Source organism: Cygnus atratus, chromosome 1 (genome assembly GCF_013377495.2).
Source record: "Cygnus atratus isolate AKBS03 ecotype Queensland, Australia chromosome 1, CAtr_DNAZoo_HiC_assembly, whole genome shotgun sequence".
Classification (NCBI taxonomy): Eukaryota; Metazoa; Chordata; class Aves; order Anseriformes; family Anatidae; genus Cygnus; species Cygnus atratus.
Window position 1 is genome coordinate 3,427,626 of NC_066362.1, and position 23,755 is coordinate 3,451,380.

The following is a 23,755-nucleotide window of genomic DNA, read 5'->3' on the forward strand; positions in this document are numbered from 1 at the left end:
TCCAGGGATGAAACAGCAACAAGTCACAGATGTTAAAGGCACCTAGAAAAAGGTAAATCTACAACTAAGTGCAAGGAGACAAAAAAAAAAAATCAGTAAGATCAACTTCAGTATGACATCAAGAAAAAGAACAGCCTAAAGTAAGGCCTTCTTACCAGGGTGCTGGAATAAATTTTCAGGTTTTTGTGGAGGCTATTATCGCAGAAAGCAATCAATAGAGACATTTAAGAACACGTTAGGAAGATACAGAATTGACAGACTGCAGAACAGGGGGAAGAGGTTGATTAAATACCCTCTTCAGTGAGGTCTGATTACATGAAATCAAAAGGGACTGCAACACTACACCAGTACTTCGCTGCTAGAGCAACTTGGCTCCACGTCAGTACCGTACGTAAACAGAAGCCCAGTCTAAACAGCTCCAAAATTCCCATAAAACCAGTGGCTTGAACCCATGCTCCTTCTGACTGCGAGTGCCATGTCCTGGCCACCTTCCCCTCGGCACACAACCGCCTCAGGGGCCTGCTGCCAGCTGCCTGGTGAAACGCTAAGCCAGCTCGGCGGGGACAGGGCAGATGCCACATGCTTCGAGGGGCTCCTTCCTCCCCCAGCAACCGCAGCCATCCCGCTGGAAACAGAACCAAGCCCTGCTTAGGGCCAGGCCTCAGCATGCCCAGCTTTAAGAGACCAAACAGTCGGATCCAGGTAGGAACTCGCTGAACTGAGACCAAAAATCAAACCTTCTGCCAAGTATTCCCGTCTCTTCACACCATGCGTGACCAATTTCCACTGCTACGAGTTCCTCTCCAGCTTTTTGGGGAAGGAATATCTTGTCTCCTTCCCTGATGCCGCTGCACTTCAGTTAACCTTGACTGTTGTGTTTTCATTTGCTTTAAAAGGGTGTTTTATGCATCATCTCACACTTTAAAAGCACTTTCTGATAGAAGAGTCAAGCACACAAGTTATGAACATCAATTACAGACAGCACTGATGCTTAAGCTGGCTCACTCTGCATTTGCATTACAATGTCAGCTAGCCCTGTGATGTTTTCCCAAAGGGCCCTTTCTTTTTTTTTTCCCCCCATGCATAGTAGGGCTGTGGCTTACTCAAGACCAGGTCCCCTACACACTCTTCATAGCGTATATCCCATGCAGTTGTTTTTTCCCCCCCACGCAGCTCAAACTGTGCTCTAAAGCAATTATTTTCTTCATTAGTTTTTCTACTGTATTAACTTCTATCCTGCCAGATAGCACTTCAAGTTCTGATTCTGTTTGGGTCTGCTATGTGAAACTACCAGAATTTGATTTTTCAAAACATTTGGTATCAAACACCTTCCTCTGAATTCAGTTAGAGCCAGAAGAGCAAAGCCCTGAGCAAACCACCCATCAGACCTCTCCCACTGGGTACGGGAATGAAAGACCCGATTAATGACCATCTAGGAAAAGCCATTTGCTTAACGTCACAAAGCATCTCTCTTACAGAGGCAGGACCAGAATTCAATTATCCAGCAGAAGCATCCAACTGCTTTCCTCACGACGCCACCCATTTTCTTCCGACAACCCCCTTGGCTCACTGGATTCAGCTACTCCAAATTAAGCCTCCATTCACAAGAGAACAGCTCCCTTCGTTACACACAATTAACTTCTCTCCCCAAGATCCAACCCACCTTCTGAGCTGAGACTAGGGTTCCTTAGAGATAAACTGATCTGGTTAACTAACACAAGGTTCATCAACCACATCAAAGACAAATTAAGACAACACTGGTAATATTAATTCCAGCATTTTCCGACTTACAGCCTTCGTGTTTCCATTATTAGTGTTCTTTTAGTGCTGCACATACTTTACTTTGGTTTCTACCTGAAGCAAAAAAAAAAAAAAAACAATTCCACCATGTAGCAACCCGTGCAGGTTTTAGCCTATTTGCTGTGCTGTTTGCACAAACAGACCCGTTAACACCAAATAACTCCCGGCTGGGATACCTGGCGGGTTGCATGAATCAGACCTAATTCCTCCTCCCCAACGTCCGCATGCTCTGAGCGCTCAGATCACAGCAGAAAGCAATTTTTCTCCGCTTTGACCCATTCTGTCGGGACAGTGCCTCGCAGTGCAGGCACAAAGAAGAAGCAAGAGGCTCGAATTCTTTGAGGATGGAGCCGTCACAAGCTGAAGTCTGGGAGGGCTGAACACTTTTTTCAAAGGCTCCTTGGCTCCAAAACCTCTGTTCCTGCAGCACTCAGACCCTGAGGCTTTACAAAGAATCACAGCAGGACACGAAGAACAGAAGCGTGCTTTTCTTAGCTCCTTCCTAGAACTATTTTTCCTATTTGGGCTTAAATTTTCCCAGAAATTTCAGTCTAACGCGGACCCAAACAATACTTTTGGGCTCCGCTGGCTTTATCTGGCAAGTTTATTAAAGAAAAGGTCTCAAGAATGGAAAGTATGAAGCAGCCTTGAACAGGGGCCTCCAGCCCAGACTACGAGCTAGTCAGGCCTCAAATTGGCCTCCAGGTCCTTGCTCCTTCTCCTCCCTTTCTCCAAGAAAAACAGAATGCAGCTTTTACTTGTATCTAAGGGCAATCACAGGATCCAGCTGAAATCTTCTCTCCACCAAGCGCAGAATTCTCTATGCAAATCTTGATCTCGTACAAAATCATCTCACTCCCCTTTAACAGGGCAGCACTGGTCACTTTTTCCAGCACCTTCATTTCTTCTGCAGACCACTAAGCAGCAGCAGTGTTCTGGGTGTGATCCCTCCAGCATTCGAGGAACACGTTGTTTTTAGCCTTGTATGTGATCGACTGATGTTTTCATGCTTTAATAGCACATGTTTTTAAGTTAAAAACTTGGGAATTCACTATAAATTCCCATTTTGATCTTCCTTATGTCTTTAAAAGCTGCTTCTTCTGAATATCTAAACTATCACTGAAGGTACATCTATTTGTATATGAAACAGAAGAACACCCATGCTGGCAGATGTATTTTTTTTTAAATCAAGAACTACCAATGCCAGCTTTTTATACGACTTTCATCTCCCCATGAACTAGAATGCACAAGCTTCCACGTGCTCTGGGGATCTACGCTCCTTACATAAAGCATCAGAGCTATTAATCCACAGCCAGTAAATGACAAAGATGGACTGATCTGGAAGCACTGAACTGAAGAGATTTAAGTGATTTCAAGCAGAAATACAGTTAAAGAGAACTGGATCTGCATTTGTGGGCAACAGCAGAGCTGGAGCTGGCATACAGCCTGTGGCCACTAAAGCAAGCACCCATGAGACACCTATTGCTCGCAGGCATCTATGACTTCCTTTTATAAAAATAAAAAAGGAAGTAAAACTGCCATCCCGTTAACATTGCTAAAATTCACAACAAAGAAAGGAAAATCTGGGGGTATGTTCCTACTGTCAATCATTCATGCTACTTTAAACAAAATTGGTTACGAACGCCAAAGTTAGTTTCAAGAACAGTCTGTTTATTTTCTTTGGCATCCAACTCAAAACAGCTGAAGAGACTTGCCTAACAAAGTTAGAAGAAATTACTTGTATTATAAAACAAGTAAGCCTTACCCTGAAGTGAAATTCTGCTTGTAATATCATACCCCACAGACCAGTCTCTAAGAGAACTGTAACGCAAAGTCAGGTATGAACTCAGCCAGTTTTGTCCTTTCCAAATCTAACAGCAGGCCTGGAGAGAGGGAGAAGAACACGCAGAAAGGAAGGCGATTTCTTTTAAAACTTGCCACACTAAGAAGCCACACGGTGTTCAATGGTTGCAGTCTGCACAGAGGAGGACAATCGGATATATAGCCCCTGATATTAATTACGACCATCTCAACTACAAATAAAGACAGAGCATGTAGGTGTCTGCGCCGAGATGCACAATCAAATTGCTGCTTGAAATCTGATACGGAATCCAAAAAGCCTGCGTCAGTCCTCTGGAAAGCACACGAGCTATTTGAAGATGTAATGCCAGAGCAAAAAGCCAACTCGATGTGATAACCGGAAGGTAAATTGACGTCAACTGGAAATACACCCAGTCGCTACCAGTGCGGCGGCTGGCTCCGTGCCACTGACAAGGCAGATCAATTCCAACGCAAAAAGCTCCAGAAGTCACAGCTTTTTTGACCAGCAACTACTTTTTGCAAAATAAACAAACAAGAAAGACTCCCAGAAATTGTTAAATGATTTTAGGAGACCGCTGGAACCGAGCTTTAATTCTGCCGAACAGCAAGCATAGATTGCAGGCCCACAGGACAGACAGAAGCTATTGAATTTTCCTTGGGTCGGGCATTAGGATTGCAGAGGAAGGGGTCGCCATTATTCACCCAGTTGGTTTAAGCTACCTCCGCTCATATGCTAGATCATTAACGTGCAGAACACTAGTAAGTCCTGTGAAAAGGAATAATTAGTTATCAACTTTTTATTCTGTTTGAATCCTGCACGAAAAAGCTACTTTTACCCCAAATCTTGACTCCATGCAGTCAGGAAATTCATTCTCACAAGGTGGACAAATTCAGTGCTACAGACTGAACTGGGAATATCAAATGTAGAGAATTAAGGGACTCCCTATCCCTTACGTACACAATGTACAGCCCTAATGACAGTTCCTTTGGGCTGCTGGGTACAGTACTAAAGGCAGAGGAGCTTGTTGGTCATACCACAAACATTTTCTGTTCCAGCAACAGAAAGGCACAAGCAGCCAAGAGACGTAGGATATCTTCAGGAGCAGTTGGCCAACAACACCCATGGCCTTCACAGACATGAGGAGGCTACCAGAACACGTGCCACAGAGAGAAAGGCAAAGCAGAGAACACAGGGCATCATCTTATGTCATAGGGGGCAGAGGAGAAGGTGAGAGGAGAGCACCAGAATCATTACTGTGTGTTACAGGTTATCGCAGGTTCAAATAGGAAGAAGAAAGTGCTATGACACTGGTAAGATTGGGCAGAATTGGGCTGAGCCTCCTTGAAGTGTGCTGCATGGGAAAAAATCTCCTTTTCCAGCTGAAGAAAACGAGGAATAATTATGTCTTTCCTATGCCAGAAATAGCTAGAAAAGGTGTGAAAGTACTTGAGATATGGGACAGGCTCAGCGAGAAATCACCGAACAGAAAACTTGCAGGCACAGCAATTGCATGTTGCATTGGACCAGAAATTTATGAAGTCTAACCAGAATTTACAACAGTCAAATGTGATCAGTAATGTTAGTAAATATTTTTTTCCTTCCTTTTGGTAACTTTACAATTTTATGCTGTGCTTATGCAAGAAAGCTATTCCCCTTAAAATAACTTTTTGTGCCTGTACAAAGATCATTTCTCTTGATAAAGTAATGAGTTAAAAGCAGCAGATTAAGTGATTTAATTCAGAGACCCAGCATGGAGTAACAGAGCTCATTCTAGTACTGCGATTTGATGAAAGGAGCTGTCGAATCACTTCCAAAGCGGGTAATGCACTCTCTTCCTCCTGATCTACCTGACCGCAGCGTTGAATGCTTGTGTATCCAGCTGGCTGCCCCAAGTTCCACGCGGAAATTAATGGCAGAGTCAAGTCAACCACCTTATCTGACACTTTACACTACTTCTTTAATTCCTGCTGTAAAGTGACACGTACTGCGGTAATGGAATCAAAACAGGAAGTGGGAGCAAATTCCTGGAACAAATCAAAGAACATGCCTACTGGATAATATTCAAAACAGAGGAAATAAGAGTTTTAAGGTTTAGCGAGCAACTTGCATTACAACCTACTTCCAGAAATGGATATAATCGAGAAAAAAAGTTCCTTGCCTCCCCCAGAACTATTTGATATTGACAAGCCAAAATGCAGCGTGAATAGCAGTTTCTATTCACTTTCTACCACACAGCCAACCACAGACTCGTGACATTTCAGTGAGTTTATGTTTCAATTAAAGCTCCCAAAATACACACCAGCACGCTGGAATTAAAACAAAGGTCTAGTCTTCGCTATTAAGAGCACAAAACCTATTTTATCTGGATGGGTAGCTGCAAAACGCCTGTTTCTAAAGCAGTGTGATCCTTAGTGTGGAGAAAATGATAGAGCAAAGCATCGTGCACCGTTTGAGCTTTTCACACTGAATAAAAACAAAATGTAACAGGCTTAAAATCTGTGCTAGAACGTAAGAACACAGTTTACATTTCTTTATAAGACAAGGATCGTTTGTTGTTACCTCTTTTGTCTCCTCAGGGTCTGAGTGATCCACAGTTACGTACAAATCATTCTGTAGGTACTTCAGTGCACTGAGAGGATCGGTCTGAGCTTTCTCTTCAAACCTGCAAAGAAGAGATACAAACCTTGAGCACAACTATTTCCTGTAGGGCTAAATACGGCTATTTCTACACAGAGCAAAACCTACCCTACAAAACTTTCAGCCAAATATTTCCAAACAAAACGGTATTAAGGGCAGCTCAGCCTCATATTTGCTAGAATGCGTGCTGTCGAGCCAGACTGAAACACAGAGGAGTGTTTTTTGGGGGCTCTAAGGGAGTTACAGGGGCAAAGTACTATGCTCTTACAACACCAGAAAGCATATATATTAAGAAGGTGCTGTATATAAGCATAAAACGTTTAGTACAGTTGATTTTCCCATAAGTAGAAGTATGAACAGCACCTCACACGAGGAGCACGGTTCAGACAAACAAGCCTCGAGCCCTGCAGCCCCAGGGATATTTACGTTCCTGACCGCACAGGAGCCTGGCTACAAGGAAAGGGATGGAGAATACTTCCCACCTCTGCCAGACAACAGAAGAGGGAAGAATGGGGGTGAAAAATAAGTACTATACTTTGATATCCCACCTTCGGAAAGAGAACACATATGTAAAAATTGCCTATGCATCATCAGTGTTATTTTCTCACTGTCTCTGAATAAAGGGAAGCATTAACTGCTGTAAGCTCCTGAAGAAACACATGCAGCCATCTACACTCCAAAAAGGATTCTGGGCTCAGCATCCTCAGTGGGCAGAGCTGCTTCCCTACAGGGCTGAGTTGGGTGAATAATCCTAAAAAGGATGAGATTTAACATTATCTGTTTTTCCTCCTATTACCTATCTGCTGAGTACAGTATTAAGCTCCGTGTTGTCGTCATCTGAATCACCCACGTGCCTTTCCTTGAAAATAACTTAAACAATCTTGGATTCCATTGACAAGGACCTTAACAACCATGTTCTTGGTTACTTTACTGCTGTATATCAACTCCCTTACAAGAATGCAATATATTCATAATATACTTTAATTACCTTTGCCAGCTTGACAAGTTATTTTACGTAAAAAAATGGGTAATGCTGTATAGATTAAAGCTACCCAACTGATAACACAGTGGACATCTGTAGCTTAAATTCCAAAATCATCTCAAAATTCAAGTCATTTTGTCCACAGAATGCAAAGACCATGTCTGTTACCTGACGTATATAACATTTTGGCAATTAAACACTACTTCTTCCAAACATTGATATAGATTTTCTTAGATGATGTTGTCACAATCCAGAGAGCTCCAGCAATGCAGCCATCATACCAGCTCTAAGTTGTCATGTTTGGCTCCCTCACATACCCCAAGAAATGGGAAAATGGTGCATTAAACCTCAACTTCTGCCAGACAATACGTAACAATATTTACTCTGAGTGCAATTTATGCAAGTGAAAACAAGTAATTCAGAGCTGTCTCTGGAGGCAGTACAGCTGCATTTGCATACTACCACGGGAGTTAATAAATCTCCCAGATTACCGGCAAGACTTGGATTTGTTTTTGTAGGTATTCTTATCTAATGCATCGCTAACCTGCAAAAAGCCTCATCCAGCTGCAGCAACTGTGAGTTGAGTATAGCAATTTGCTTGCTGCCTCAGAAGATACCATTAGTAAAAACTGACCTTCAACTCTTGGCAGGACCTGATAACAAAGTACTCTCACCAAGAATGCAGAAAGAGGCATTTATTGGTTTCAAATCATTTGCTGAATCCTGAAAGGTTCTAACTGCTAGAGTTTCTTGCTTAAGGTAACAACAGGAGCTTGATTTTAAAAGCTGTTGCCCCTTAGCAAATATAAGGCAGCTCTGAAACATCCTGAGTGCAAGTACTTAGGAATTCTGCATAAGTGAAATCTTTCAAGCGGTTCTGAAAGAGAAACACTGATGACCTCACGGTGGAGGAGTCTCAGATGTGCAAAGGAATTCAGCCCCCAGACTTCATTAGCATCCTTGTGAGCTGTTACTATCTCCTAGCACACTGCTTCGGAAGCACTCCTTTTTCTTGGGAGGTGACAGTACCGAAGCACATGCTGATGAGCAGCAGCGTGAAAACGGAATCTAAAAATTCTCCATTACTCTCAACACAATAGGCAGACTTGGTTTTTTAGTTTTAGAATAACATAGTAAAACCAGAGTGAAGTCAATGATTACAATTTCGTTTAGCCCTGCTCTACTACTTTTAACGTTGAACTGTTTTGTTGTTTGTTTTTATTTTTTTTTCTTAACTAAAAATAATCAGCAAAGTTGCAGATCACCATTGAATCAGTGAAGTGATATTTACAGGGTATTTAAGTTTTAGCATCTTCAAGGGAAAAAAAAAAGGGCTTCTGAAAAGAAAAATGTGAAACATTTTTTTTCTATACCTGTGCTTTCTTATGAGGTATTTGCAGTGTCTTAGCAGGTATTCCTTTGAAGGTCGACAGAGCTTCAGAGACCAGAAGTCATCTAATCTCATCTTTGGAGAGCAGGACTTGCCGGGATTCCCTCCAAACAAGTAATGAACCTACACAAACGAGAGGCAGATCAAGAAACTGACTGTTTATGTACATCCATTAAACAACGACTATGTCAACATATTTGGAGAGGTTTATTCTGGAAGGAGAACTCTCCCTTTTAGATAAGCTGCTCCATCTTATTATGAACCTCATTAGGTTTACTTTATCCCTTAGGAAATAAAGTTCTCTCGAAGTGCTTATATTTTAAGATAATAAAACATCCACAAACAAGGCAATCTCTTTCTTTAGGAAAAATTTATAAGCATAAATACTCAAGTACATAACATGAGCAGAAAAGGAACCGATTCAAATCTTGTTGCCCTGTTCCAAATACCTGATGTAAACAACACAAACTGGTGGGTGACCAACCTCTTTTCCAATCATGTCCTCAAAGAGGCCAAACTACCACCATCATGGGACTGTCAAAATTAAGGCACCTGCATTAGGGCCCTTCTCCATTTAGGGCGAAATAGATTGTATACATATAATTGTGAGATGACCACAGCAATCAAGACTCTCTTTGAAGAAGAAATTTTTAAGCTTGTTAGACCGAGAAAAAAGGAACTTCGTAGACTAATGCACTGACTCCAGTCAGAGCACTGTCAGTGAAGGTGCACTGCTGAAGATGCTCAAAATAAAGTGACACGTCCAGTCCAGCACACCACAATCTTGGGAGATGACAATAGGCCTGCATCCCTCTCAAGTCCTGTAAGCTCCAGACAACCTTAACCTGTCTTGCAGACAAAAATATTTCCATCTTCTCTGGAAGGGCAGATTTATTTCACCTTAATACAACAGCCTAGCTGTAAGATGTTTGATATAATTACTACGTGAGGAACAACAGGGAAAGATCTACCTGAATAAAGAGGAAAACAAAAAAGGCAAAACTGTAATGCTAAGAAGAACTGAGAAACGAAAGCACCAAATCTTATTAAGTCCCAAGCATTGCTGTGAGTGATCTTCTATCAATCCAGAGACACCAATCATGGAAACACTGACTATGGCTGTATGCAGAGTTCATTAGTTTGAAGGTAGCTCAAATGAAGTAGTCTTTAACAGCCCTTCTGAGAGTTTCAGATGCAACATCTTTGCAATGCAAAGCTATATTTGCAGAATGAGGCAAATCTCAAGGAATGTGGAAGTGTTAAAAAAAAGACTTAGTTTCTTCACTTTTTTTTTCTTCACATCATTTCGTATTTCAGGCTCTGAACTGCTGATATTAAACAGACACAAAGGGTCTTCAAATTCTGAGGTTCAAGAAGCTTAACAAGCTACCTTTCTACACAGCTTTAAAAATAATCACTCAAAACAATGTATTCTACATCCCACTGATGTAGGCTCTCCTCATTTATATCAGAGGAGTTTAGAAAGGTCATCTGAACAGAGGTTTCTAAAAATAAGACTCTTCAAAACAAGCACATCAAACAGCTCTTCAGACAAAGCTGGGCAACTGCCACGATTTAGAAACCTTCACAATAATTTACAGAATTCTGCTCTCAATCTCATGGTACTTTACACTTCAAGGATGGAACAGTATTTACAGCCTATCATTAACGCGTGCAATGAAGACAAACAACACAAGTTCTCCAGACATTGCACCCATTCTTCCTCAAGTTCCCCCCTCCACCTGCAAACTTTCCCATATTTAATTAACATCCTACGGAATGATAATTATATTTGTCTTTTTCAGTTCAGGCTGTTTCAAACTGACTAAAACAAATTATTATGTTTAACCACATAATGTCCCTGAAATTTGAAGTCAATTTGTCACTAATTTAAATTCATAGATAATGAAATTACAGAAACCTAATCCTTGGGTTTAGGTTTTTATCAGTTAACTTGCACAATGCCCTAAGTTTACTCATCAGTCATGCATACACTATAAACAATTTTAAGTATAATTAAGCATGTATTTGTCCATTAAAATCAGATAGTTCTAAAGAATGATTTTTGCTTCTGACATGCTGGGGAAGGTAAGGCACTTGCTACAGCAGATTCTTAACAGAATCAAAACAAAATGTTCAAACACGCTTTCTCATAGAAATGTAGAGTACTTGGAAGGATGAACGCAACAGTTTTTGTTTTTTTTCTTTAGTTTAAAGAAAACTCCAGTTGCTAGCAGGTTCTTAGATCCAGCCCTGGAAGATAATGCACAAAACTTCAGTTGTTTTCAAGTATGAGAACAGTCAGTAGCTAGCTGCTGGACAAAACCGGTAGGTTTAGTAAAATTCACTGCCTGCACTTTGATTGCGTGTAGGAGCTATCACATTTCATTTGCACCGATGGGAAAAGTACCTTAACTGCTTGTTTCAAAACACAACCATGAGTTAACTGAAACTTACCCACCAGATTAATCCAAACAGGAACATCAGACAAAAAACTGTATTAAATTGTACCGCCTGCGAAGAATCAACCATGCTGGATGAGCAACAACACTGAAATCATTGCGCATGTATCTAAACCCTCATACCTTGTGCAACTCGTCGTACACCAGTTGATGGGCAAACCTTGGGCAGGGCTCCTCCTCCTGAAGGCTTTTACCTGGATTCTCTTTTGCTGCTTGGTCATTTTTATAGACACAAGACCTGCAATATATGACAATAAGTAATGATTAATAGTACCTCGGTGGTATCTTCAGATGTTGCATTAATGGTAGCAGAATGGTCACTATGAAATATTTTTCATTACGGAGAATAGCATCTTGGACACATCAGAGATATGGGAAACCTAGGCCACAGACTTTAATAAAACTATGATTTCAATCACTGATTTCCATGCAGAATTAAGTTTTTTTTTCCAACTGAAGACCCATTTTTTAAAAAACAGCATATGTGCCTTCAGAGTGACTGGCCTCATGTTAGAAAGAACTTAAATACAACAATGCTGCCAGCTCCAGAAAGGGGTAGTGGCAACCAATTACCTAATACCATACAGCAAATAGATGGAGATGTTTTCTCAGAATACAAAATCTAGCAGCCACCTGATGTAATACTGAATGCAGACAGGAAAGAGCTGATAGCTCTAGCATGAACTTTTCTCCATCCCCATTCATAAAGAGTGGAACAGTTTCCTTCACTTCTAATAGTACCACGTACACTGGAATTAACAACTTCCATTTTGACTGAATTTGTTGCACTGACAATGAACCCTGGCCTTGAGCACTTCCTACAGGAAAAATTTAATATAAGGACTTACTTCTCCTCCATCCTCCAGTAAAGGAAGAGCTCACACAGCTTCCCCCTTTCACGTGTCTTTTTTTCTAAAGACTCTGGGAGAGGTGCCTGAAGGGAACTCAGTTGTCTTTAAGATTAACAACCACTGCATGGTTATAAGTAGTTACTGAGTTACTTGGGAGGTATGATCGTGTGGGATTGCTTTCTAAAGAAACCCGCGTGGAGGTTAGAAAAAATAGTCCTTCCATCAACTTACCAGCTGTTCCTCACAATGTCATAAATCCAGAAAGAATTCCTTACATTCTCTTCTCGCTTCTCCTTGTCTTTACTGAGCCCTGACAAGACATGGATTTCATTCAGTTCTGGATCAATGGTAGCCCTTTGAGTGAAACCTGTCATTGGAACTGACAAAAAGAGAAGTTACACACTAAAAATGCAGGAGTACACAAGAAAGGATCCAAGCACCAGACAAAAGCATTTTTTTCCCTCTGAACTTCAGCACATTTTCCAATATCCATGGTGCAAGCACGAGATTTCATTTAACTAACTTCTCAGTATTCTGGGATAAAGAACATCTTACATCTAACATCACTACCTAGTTCCCCGATTTTCTTCTTTTTAAGTACTTTCACCTCTTCATCTGTCATATAAAACCAATTCCAATGGACTGAGTGAAGCCAAGCCAGTATTTTTTTTTTCCTCTTTCAGTGTTCTTGTTAACTGCCACAACTTAAAACTGAAGCAGCACATCTCTAAAGAGGAGCTGTGTAGAAGTCACCAAGCAAACAATTTACTTCTCCCGTGTGCCCTCCAAAACCACGTGAGAGGGACCAGAGCAAGAAACATCATCCAGAGACTGACTCCTTCCTTCCCCCATAAGGATAAGTCCCGGGTAACTTTGCTCATTCCTTTCCTATTTGTGATGCCTGGAGGCACAGAAAAAACATCCAGAGAGCTGCTGTTTCCTAGGGCGAGGGTATGGACAGGGCTTTGGGAAACTCTGTCTCCAAAATTAGAATAAAACTGCATTGCAATAGAGCTAGGCAATCCCTGCAAGATATGAATGGAATAATTATTATTAGCTCATCTGTAAAAGGAAGCATTGATTCCCACATAACTGAAAAAGCTGGAAACTCAAAAAAATTCAAGATGAACTCACAACTACATAGCTCACAGCTTTGTGTTGCTTCTTTTAGGAAAAATATTTCAAGGAAAGGGTTGTTTTGTTTTTGGTATTTTCTGAATAGTTGTGGTATAATTACCAGGCTATTCTTCTGCTCCACCTTCAGGTTCAGAAGTATGATGAAATACTGAGGATTCCAGCAGTTTTCATCATAATTCCCCGAAAAAAGGTCAGCAAATTTGTTTGGCAGTCCTTTTTGTTTGTTGTATAATTCCCATTTCCTGTTTCCCTAGGCAACCATCCTTCCAAAATGTATTTGTGAAGAGCACGTGATCTTTGTTTACAGATCCTGTTTGTCTCATTTCTCTTTCTGGGTCAGTTTACAAAGGCTGGTAAAGGGTCCTGGCCTCCAATCAAGATTTTGGCATGAAAAATTCTCAGAACTCTTGTATTTTGCAAATTCTTCCCTGCAATTAACTGTGAACGACACACACGGCCTAGAAAACAAGCCCTGTGCTAATAAAGCCATTTAATATCGCTGTTTAAGAATACACAAACCGGTATTTTGTAAGCCTCTTCTGTAATAGGTTTTGGTCTCATGCTTCTCTGTTTTCATTTGGTGCGCCAGGAAAGTAATAAATGTCAATGTAAAAATTCTGGGCACCATTTGGTTTTCTACAGCGTAAGCCCTTACCAAAATCTTTAGTAAAGCCAAAAAATAAACATTTCTTAAAATGCTTAATTCTTATGTAAACCTAAGCAGAAACTGAAATATATTGGGGTATTTCGTTTTCAGAGCCCTGCTGACACACTCCTTGCTTATTGTTTTTATGGAAAAGCCTTCAGGAGCCCTCATCAGCATCAGCCTCCCTATTTTGACCTTCAATTTTGCCATGAAGTTTAAAGGAAAATTCATCCAGTTTATAAGCAAATTGGTACAGAGCAGAAGAAAAAAAAAAAGCAGGGAACAATGCTGGCACAAGAACACCTACGTACCTTGTTTGAGCTGCAAAACCACAGAAGTTTTTAAATCAGACTAAAGAGTACTGTGAAAGTCACCCAATAAAGAAATCGAGAGCAAAAAGACAATCGAAGACCAAAAATCGTTAATTTTTGGTAAGTATCATGTAACGTGTTTCTTTGCATAGTCAGGGACTGAATTGTTGACCCAAAAGGATTAAATTCAAGGCATATTTGAGATATTTTTGGCAGGAGAGCCATCTAAATTTGATCAGCAATGCTAATGTAGATGGCAAATGTCTATGCAACCCTATCTGCTGCTTTGAACATTCGAGACCATGCCGTGTTTTTAGAAAAAAAAAAAAAGGCATGCAAATCTTCAGAGCATTAATACCTCAGGCTCACTGAAATGAAAATTATTATAATCATGAAGAATATGGTTAGCATATTACCATTGATACAGAAAGCATATGAAACTCGTCTACGGAAGTCTCACCCCTCCTCCTGAAATATCGTTAAATAAATGCATTTTGTATCTAGCTTACGCTTGATTTTCTGAAGCTGAAATTATTATTTAAATAACGAAGGAGGGAAAAGTCTCCAAAGTTCAGTGCCTCTGTTTTTTAATCTTGGTAATAAAATATGATTCATCTGCAGTAACTGCAATCAAAACCAAATTCAAGTCAAGTAATTCCGAGCTTCCCTCAGCAGTACATTAATCTCCTCTTGAGACCGTTCCAAATGCAGAAAGTCTAGAAAAAAATTATACCCAAAAATATATATAATATGCATTTAGTAGGGGCCTAAGACAAGGAACAACTTGCAAAAACTCTGACCTTAGTAATTGTATAGAAGTCATACTGAAGCAGTGCCTTAGACCACACAAAGCTGGAATCCAGTCTTTTGCAGAAGACAACCAAAAGTTAGATGCGATATAATTAAACAAAAACCCCACAAATTTGATGAACAAGTCCTTAAATATAAATCAAAGGAAATAAGGCAAGCTACTACACAGTAGGAGGGAGATGCTGCGACACTTTAAAGACAACAGAAACATCGAAAAGATGTTTGCCAATGAATTCCGACCCTTGACAGAGCAAAAGGGCTACAGAAAACGAAGAGTGACAAACACTTCCACTAGGGGGTAAGAGAGCTTCATCATTTGCAAGTGCAGCTGACTTGCAGTCGACGCTGGATGGAATTCAAATCATTGAGGTCAGCATATTAGAGAGGGACAAGGGCTGTAAACTTGCGAGAAGTCCCCGTGATATTTAGCTAATAAAATGTATGCTGGGATGGAAATTCCGTTTCGCATGCAAGACGTTAAATCGAACCTGTAATGGATTGCTTAGGATGTTTGGTTTTTGTGTTTGTTTTTGGTGTTGGTTTTTGTTTATTTTAAATCTTAAGACTCAATAAAAAGTCATACCACAGGATGAGAATCAGACCCAGTAATGCCAAGGGACTGCAGGAACTACTGTTTGCAAGGTACTGGATCCAAGGGGTACACAAAGCTGTACAAAGGGCTGCATCGAAGTGCCCTCACTCTTCCGCTTCTCTGCATACACGCAGGAATAAGTCAGCTTTGGAGCAAACCTCCCCAGTTTCACGCTGTTCGGAGCGCCTCTCAGGCCCCGCTATCACTCAGATCAGCTGCAGGCAGACGGCTCCAAGGACATAAAACAGCAAAACTGAGAACTAAGCCCTGGCTGCTCTGACCACGACGCTGGCCCATCGCAGAGCGCTATCAACTTGGCTCCCATGACAATACATCACTGATTGAAGAGGAAAAGCTGTACCAAGAGATTGCTCAACAGAAAGCAATCCCAAAAGCAAGTCTAGAAGATGGCGAATGTTTTTCACGTGCTGCTGCATCTTTTTCCCCATGATCCCATTATTCAGGCCAGTATAGGAAGGCAATAACTAAATGAAATTAAGGGGTCTGAATCCTCTCTCCAAAACTTAACGTTTTCATTTATTTTTATGTAAGGAAAATGAAAAGCTTGTGGCCTCCGTATGTGAAAATAACAAGCAGCTACACAGGCCCTGAGTTTTGAACACAGCCAGTTACATAAACAAGTAATAATTCCAGAAAAAGCTTTGATAAGGTGCTGTGTAACTGTGTACAGTATAATTTCTATTTAAATATAATGCATGGGAAATGCTTGTCTAGAACAGCGACACCTAATCATGCGACAGGTATGTTCCCACTACTACAATCCCTACTTACAGGCATTTATTTGATCATAATGATCATTTCAGCAAGCTGAATATTTTTTGGCTTGTATGTGCAAACAGCCACAGTAGTTTCGAGCACAGCGTTGGCTGCTGCCAGCATCTAAGCAACAACGAAAAAAAAAAGAGCTTTTACAGAGAGGCAGAATTTGCAAAGCAATAAATTGGAGTTCACGCAGAGGTGGTGCTCATAATACTAGGCAGAGGTTTGGAAATCAAACCTTGTCTCTCTCATTGGAGGAGGAATTATAGCATGTTTTTCAACACGCTCCGAACACACAGCGATGGCAAAACAGTAATATAAACCCCATAATCTGCAGAGCACTTCCGCAGGATTCACGAAGAATAGTTGAGGGAAGCAAGTTCATCGACAGAGCCCTTCAGTGCCACCTAAATTACGATTGCCTCCGAACACGTTGCTGCTAATCTCGCTGCAAGTGACTCGCGGGCATCCTCCTCCTTGTGATGCCTCACGATTAAAAGAGCAGGAGAAAGCTACATCACGTGGACAGCGCTGCTCACCAGCACCTGGCACCTCCCTGATGGATTAATTGGAAAGGGGAAAAAAAAAAAAAAGCAGTAGGTCAGCAAGTTACTGCATACCTCCACTTGTAATTCACAAAGCTGAAGCAGCACCCCTCCTCGATTTTAATGGAGCAGCCCCTGATGAGTGATAGAGATAGCGTACGGGCCAGCTGTTGACACAGCAAGATAATGATTATCCTCTTGGATTTTTCATGATGAGACTGTGCTTGGAAGTCGGCCAAGGAGCGGCCAAGGAGACCGTTTTGAACTGTTTGGTTGTCATGTTGAAAAAGCAACAACACGGTGCTCAGCGCACGAGTTCTCTCCCAGGCTAGATGGGATTTTGGAGAAAGAGGGTCATTTAGTAAATTCCAGTGGAGCTCTGCTATTACGCCATCCCTGTAAAGCACTTTTAGGATTTGGTGTCTGCCTGGTCTCCTCTTCGAAAATATTTCGAGATGGGTTCAGCAAAAGACCGCATGTTAAACAAGAGCATATAAGGTCCCTCACACACACACCAAAAAAAAAAAAACAAAAAACACCACCTTCCATGGCAAAAGACACCCCAGTCACTGGCCATGCTGACCTTAAATTTAACACAGGGCAAGACATGTTGGGTGTCAGAAACAGAACCAAAATAGGATATTCAGACCACTTGTCTGAATTGGCTCCTATCTATGTTTTCCAATTTGATCAATGTTTTTCTGACACTGTCTTACTTTAAATCAGGATTTCCTAGACTGGGCAGTGTCGTCTCTGTCCGTGGTACTTATGCACGAAGCCTCAGCCCTGTCGGGTGCATGGCTTCATGTCTGGAAGGAGCATCAGCTCCAGCAGGAGAGCTGGGAACTTCTCAGGTAGATAAAACAGGGGCAGTTTGTCCACGAGAACTACTGCACCATTAAAAGGAGCTGTAAGAACACACAGGGCTCGTTCTCATTTGACTTTGGAAGTCGCTTAGTGCCAAAGGACAGGAGGTAATCTTGGGTCTCCTGCAGCAGGAAATTCTCCCTCCAACCAGGGGCTTGGCCACCACCTGAGTCAGGGCCAAGCCGGATTATCACAGGAACCTTGCCCACAAGTCTTCCCATTAGCTCTGTTAGACCCGAAAGGACTGCCCATGATTAGTCATAGGTTGCATGCTGAGCAAGTCAGGCAAGCTGTCAGTGCAGCCTTTAGAAGACATCTGATACCGGTGACATCTCCAAACCACGCATATGCCTCGTAGATCTGCTCTGGCATATCCATGACGGGTTTTTTGTTGTTGTTGGGGGGTTTTCTTTTGGTTGGCTGTTTCGGTTTTCCCCGTATCTAAAAGGGTATGTCCACCGCCACACATTTCTGTCTCTTCTCCAACCACAGGCTCTACTCTTCAACCACACATCCTCCAATTTGTAACACCACAGCCTTTCTTCATATCAGACTCTTTATCACCGTTGCAGTCTTTTCCTCAGTCCCATTTTGGCCATTTGTCTAGCTGACCTGACAAATTCCTTGCTCCTAACACCTATCACTGGAGAAAGATAATCACCACCAGTGGCCTAATTTCATTTTGGTGCCCTCCTCTGGCAGCAGAGAGAAGGCACCAGGTTGGTTTTTTTTTTGATGCAGTGAGGAGGAGAAAGCACCAGTCCTTACTCTGCAGAGAAGACAGACACCAGGAGCTGCAAGGCTTGCCCACGCTCAAAGCAGACTGAGCCGCGAGAGATTTTTATTTGGGGATTGGACTAGATGATCTTTCAAGGTCCCTTTCTATCCCTACCGTTCTGTGATTCTGTGATTTTTAGTAGCAAATTGAGCTCGTCAGGATTTGCCTATGTGCAAACCCATCTTTAAGAAACTGTACCTTGGTCAAATTTGAACCTTTTTCCAAGGAATGAAAAAAAGATATGGCTAAACTTGCTGTAGTTCTTGTCCTGTATTCGAGTGAAAAGGAAAATTTTGGTGAGACGTATCATCCAGTAAACGATAAGCACCTCTTTCAAGCACATCACCTACACAAGGGATTTGCCAGGTTCAACACTTAGAGCACAACTAAGAGCAGAAAATCACTAAATAGCATAAATATGTCATCCAGAAGGTCAGACAGCAGCAAAACCAACAGATCACCATAGTTTTCTAGCGCTGTAACCATTCCATATTACTGATATGCCTTAACATTTTACTACATTTTTTCATGTTCTCACTACTCTAATGGAAATTTTTAACAAATGACCAATTAAGTTTTCAAAAAGAGTAAAAATCAAAATAGCTCAACTAAGAATAGAACTGAATGCCACACGCGAGCCAGGAACAAAATGTAATCACAGGACTTTATCGGAACATTTAGGTCAGGCATCCTCGGCTCCACTCATCGCACCGAGCGGCGCGGAGCTCTGCAGCAACCAGGCAGGGAATCACTTTGTTCAGGCAGATCAAACCTTTGCGTATCATCACCTAACAAGAACATACTAAAGACTTGCTCTTTGGGGTGAAAATAACGCTGTCAGCATTTACTGTCTTGTGTGTAACAGGCATTTTGTTCTCTTCCTGTTAAAATGCAAATAATCGTAGCATTTTCTTTCAAAGGCAAGGGAAACATTCAAATCCGTTTGTTTAACTTTCCGCACACAGGAGAACAGCGAACTGAGAATCTACTCGTGAATTATTTCCAATGAGTCATTTTCTTACAGAGTGTACTATTCACCACCCTGAGGCCCGTGGGAATGGGGAGGAGAGCTAAATTTTCCATATATTTTCTCTATATTCTCATTTGCTTAACCGATCCGTGCAGTTAGTGCTGTGAAGCAGAGCTTGATGCCTTCACTAGCCATAAGGCGAGCTCAGTATCTTTAAATCTGAAGCAAACCCATGGGCCAGCTAAAAGCCACATATTTTCAATGCTTCTGGCTATCAAGAAAGGTAGTTTTTAAAAAGCAAAAATGGCAGCATGCTAGCAATTCCATGTGGGGAAAAAAAATAATCAATTCTTTAAATGCTCTAAGGACCACAAGCAGTGTGTGGGTGTGTGCAGAGCAGCATCAGGCAAAATGCAGGCACCTTATTAAGTAAGATTGTCAACAATACAAGCTGTTTCTTTCTTGGAAGCACTCAAGTAAATAAGACATTCCAGAGAAAAAAATGTTTGGGTACTCTTCTCCCTCATTGGCATACCTAAATTAAATGAGCAAACAACTCATAACCATCAATAAGTCACTTCAGAAGTTCAACAAAATTACTCGTTCAAATTAAGCCTGATCAAAATAAGGAGGGATGCCTAAATTTAAAGGAAAAATGGCTTCCCGGGGATTTTGGTACCTGGAAGAACAGAAAACACGATCAGGCCTAAACATACATAATTTGAAAAATATTAATAGCTTGTCTCTCACAGTAGTACTAAAGTAGCAACACAAGTTTCAGCTTCGGAGGCATAGCCTCAAAATCAGGATATCTGCAAGGGAGGAAAACGTGCTTACATATGCAGAGATCCTTTCTGGAAAAAGTTACCATGTTTCTATGTCATATTTGAGGAGAAGAGGTATAAAAACAATTCTTCATGCTTGTGTTACAACGCCTTTTGGGTGTTTCTAGAGGGTTCTGGCGCATACAACTCTGGCGTCTATTAGTTCCAGTGGTGTGAACCAAGCAGGACTGACACTTTGCTCCAGCCTCCTACTGTTGCTTAGCCCCAGTTTAGCACAGGAACATCAGCACAACGAGCAGCAGCAGCTTCATCTTTCTCGTCGGCTCTGGCCGGGCAAAATAACCTCTGCCCCTTTACTCCAATTCTCTGTCCCCGGCCATCCTATCTGCCTTTCTGCATCTCAAACCGAGCCAATTACTTCTCTGTTTTACAACACCTTTCATGTAGAGATCATTTTTTTTAATTTTTACTTTCCTGTTTCACGACAATTATTTTTCATCTTTTTTCTTGTCTTTGCTGAAATTGCAAATAAGATTCACTGGTTGTAATTTTGCTGACTTTTTTTTTTGTTTGTTTTCATTCGACGGGCATATGGTTTCACGCATCAATTATTTGTATTGTGCTAAAGATGGCGAATATCAAGTGACGTGGAGGACAAAAGAGCTGGCATAAGTTTAACCTATATACCGGGGAGTTCACTTGGGTACACAGGGCTAGTTAAGGATGCTAACCTGACACCACAGGACACTGCAGCTGGCCGTTCACCTACTTAACGATACGTTTCTCATATGTACCAGTAAGAGGAAATTACTACGTAGTCATAGACTTACCCATCCCCGAATCCTTCTTTGTACCATCTGATATGATATCCACGTGGTCGCTGTCTACATCATAACTGAAGAAGTCATTCAAATAAGTCTTCGATCTCTGGCCACCAAATACATATAGGCAGCGATTTTTCTAGAAAGGAAAAAAAGTATTTCTTTACTAAGTACTTATTTCTGTTTCACAGAAACATTTATGAATCAATGAGTAACAATTCTTTTTCTTCTAAGTTGAAAAGCATGCCTTAACTACCTGAGTTCCATTGATGTTAATTGGGTAAGTATTTTTTACTTCCATCTGTGCAAAGATTCGCAGTGGAACAGTTGTACAGAACAGTTTATTATTCTCAAACTCAGTAAAAACTTTGTAATTCTTGATTGAATTCTCGATCTTCCCATGGAGCCAGGCTGAGGGAGCTGGGGATGCTCAGCCTGGAGAAGAGAAGGCTCCGGGGAGACCTTCCAGCAGCCTGCCTGTGCCTGAAGGGGCTGCAGGAGAGCTGGGGAGGGACTCTGCGTCGGGGGTGAAGAGATAGGACAGGGGGGAATGCCTTCAAGTAAAAGAGGGGAGATTTAGACTAGCTATAAGAAAAAATCTTTACTGTGAGAATGGTAAGGCCCTGGCCCAGGCTGCCCAGAGGAGCTGTGGCTGCCCCATCCCTGGCAGTGCCCAAGGCCAGGCTGGATGGGGCTGGGGGCAGCCTGGGCTGAGGGAGGTGTCCCTGCCTTAGGGCCCCTAAGGGTCTTTTCCACCCTTAATGATTGTATAATGTCAGAAATCAACTAGATGGTAATTTCACTGTTTAAACCAGGAACAAAGAAGGACTGTAAGAGAAACCATCCAGATACCAACACACTTAGAACAAGAAAATAAACAGCAAGCCAGGTTTATTACTTCTTTCAAGCTTTCCAGGTGGAAAGTCCTGAAGAAAAAGATTATTTTTCTTTCAAATGGCTGTGAAAACAGTGAAGATGCTGAATTGCCATCAACTGTGCTTATAAAAACCTACATTCTTACATTTACCGTGGACATCTACTTTGCAAATCCTCCGGTTCCTATGCATTAGTTTGTGTGGCAATGTTTTTTGACTAAATTTGAGAGCCATTAAAAACAGAAATGAAATTGAAAGCTGCTAAAGCACTGCTTTCAGTATGAAAATTCTGATTTCTAATTTGAAAGGGACACAGGAAAAACTCTGTAAGCTGTTCAAACTGGCAGTTTTCAATTGGTGGTATCAGTACACATGTGGATGCCACACTGTTCATTTCAGTTCTCTTCCTCACTGCTCCCAAGGTGGAGTTCAACATCAGCACAACTCTGCAAACTCCACTTGCTACCACCACGAAACTCACATGTAAATTCAGGGCAGAAGTGCCATTGCACCGCATCTGCCTGTGTAAGCAGGCAGTTGATGCAATTCCCCTCTAATAAGGCAACTTCCAATAAAATAACACACGTGGAAAGATAATGCAGAACATAATGATACTGATCATCCCTCCTTCACTACCTTTGTCCTGCAACTCCCGTCCTGCACTTAAACACATGGCTGATGAGCCCACGTTGAAAAGGAATGGAAGATTTATTGTTTTAGTATACCCAATAACAATAATAAAGTGCCACATAGCTCCCACCCCCGTTAACCCCTGCTTTTCCCCGTCAGTTTCTGGATGAAGAGCCGATAATGCTATCTGTAGCGAACCTACCAGCTGCTCAGGAGAACAGGCAGCAGCAGTGCCTGCACTTCTGAAAGCACAACAGGTAAGCCCTGCACTAGCCAAGTTTACCTTTCCTGTAACTACATGGGGTATTTACTAGACCAGAAGATTCTAAGACGTTTTACCAATTTCAAAAGGAAAACACTTTAGATTAAATTCAATCGGTGGCCTCTGGTTCAATCGCCACTATTAAATTAAAATCAACTACTTAGAATTCACCTTGCTTTTACTTGAAATTATATTCAGTTGAAGTCATGAAAGCTCTGCCTAAGACTTGAATTAATACCACCTGCACTTACCAAAAAAGCATCAGACTGTCAGCGAACATAAAATCAAGCGAGACAACACACCACTTGGGAGATTAAACAGCTTCAGCCTCGCAAGAAAATCAAAACCAGATGTTCTCCTTAAGGTCAGGCATAATGAATCACAGTATAGCGTGGATACTTACAGAATGGAACAACATACAGTGTCCTATTCGAGACTGGATATCCTCAGGTCCAGCGTTACAGGAATCCTCTCTCAAAAGCTTCCATGTCTGACACTGGCAGTCAAAAGCAAACAGCCCGCTGAACTGCGGTTCACTGGCTCTGCTGTCATCAACGCTGCCGTTGCAGGTCAGAATTCTGCCTCCAAAGGTATATATCATGTGTTTTTCAGAATCCATGCACATCTTGAAGGACAAGAGAAGTAGTTTTAAGTCAGTACATTGAGAGTTAAACACACAGGTTTAAGCATCCCTCCCTGCAAGTGCTACTTAGTTCGACAGTACTCTGCACATCTGAATCTCTAATAGTGGAAAAGAGCAAGAACATCTTCATGGTTGACAGGTATTAACCTCAGAAAACAGCTTCTTAGTTTAAAGAGTGAGTCTAATTTCAACTTGACCATTTAATGAGCAGAAGAGGGCTATATGTACACTCCGTCATCCAAAAAATTTGCCTCTAGTCTCCGGGATCCAGAGTTAACTCTGCCCAAAAGTTATCACCTTTGACAGTGACTATGCAAGAGAAAAAAATCAAAGTCATTGCTAATTTACTGAATACCACA

At 41.5% G+C, this 23,755-nt stretch overlaps 1 protein-coding gene across 1 annotated transcript in view; it reads right to left on the minus strand.

Moving 5' to 3' along the window:
- The window catches only part of MKLN1 (muskelin 1), a 94,473-nt gene that overhangs the window by 3,960 nt on the left and 66,758 nt on the right, over positions 1–23,755 (minus strand). The window contains 6 exon segments of the mRNA XM_035566558.2: positions 6,182–6,284; positions 8,615–8,754; positions 11,217–11,331; positions 12,176–12,323; positions 20,996–21,125; positions 23,157–23,378. Of these exon segments, the coding sequence (XP_035422451.2) occupies positions 6,182–6,284; positions 8,615–8,754; positions 11,217–11,331; positions 12,176–12,323; positions 20,996–21,125; positions 23,157–23,378 (858 nt within the window).